The sequence below is a fragment of the Otolemur garnettii genome, unplaced genomic scaffold (assembly GCF_000181295.1).
Source record: "Otolemur garnettii isolate 467f Iridium unplaced genomic scaffold, OtoGar3 scaffold00221, whole genome shotgun sequence".
Lineage (NCBI taxonomy): Eukaryota > Metazoa > Chordata > Mammalia > Primates > Galagidae > Otolemur > Otolemur garnettii.
Window position 1 is genome coordinate 661,051 of NW_003852616.1, and position 405 is coordinate 661,455.

General features: G+C 35.8%; 1 protein-coding gene across 1 annotated transcript in view; it reads right to left on the reverse strand.

Moving 5' to 3' along the window:
* The window catches only part of CKAP2 (cytoskeleton associated protein 2), a 25,459-nt gene extending 25,054 nt beyond the window's left edge, over positions 1-405 (reverse strand). Inside the window, 1 exon segment of the mRNA XM_023508081.1 lies at positions 357-405. Coding sequence (XP_023363849.1) covers positions 357-405 — 49 coding nt within the window.

The window sequence follows — 405 nt, forward strand, 5'->3', positions numbered from 1 at the left end:
GAAAAGAAAAGAAAAGAAAAAGAAGGAAAGTGTTGGTTGCTACAGAAGTCTACTAGAATGGAGACTCAAAGGAATCACTGGATTCAGAAGGTAGGAGGTTCTGGTAAAAACATTCTGTGGAAAAGTAAAAAATAGTGTTGAGAGAAATTAAAGAGTCCCCAAATAAATGGAGAGATATTACACACTCATGGATTGGAAGACCCAATATTGTTAAGATGTTCATTTTCTTTCCTGTTAATCTATTCAATCCCATCTTTATCAAAATCCTAGAAAGCGTTCCTATAGAAATTGACAATCACATTCAAAAACTTAAATGGAAATATAAAGGATGGGCAGAGGTGAGGTACTTTCCTTACCCTGATCCTGGCCTGTTTGATTCTGCCCTACTTTGTTTAAAGTGGGCAT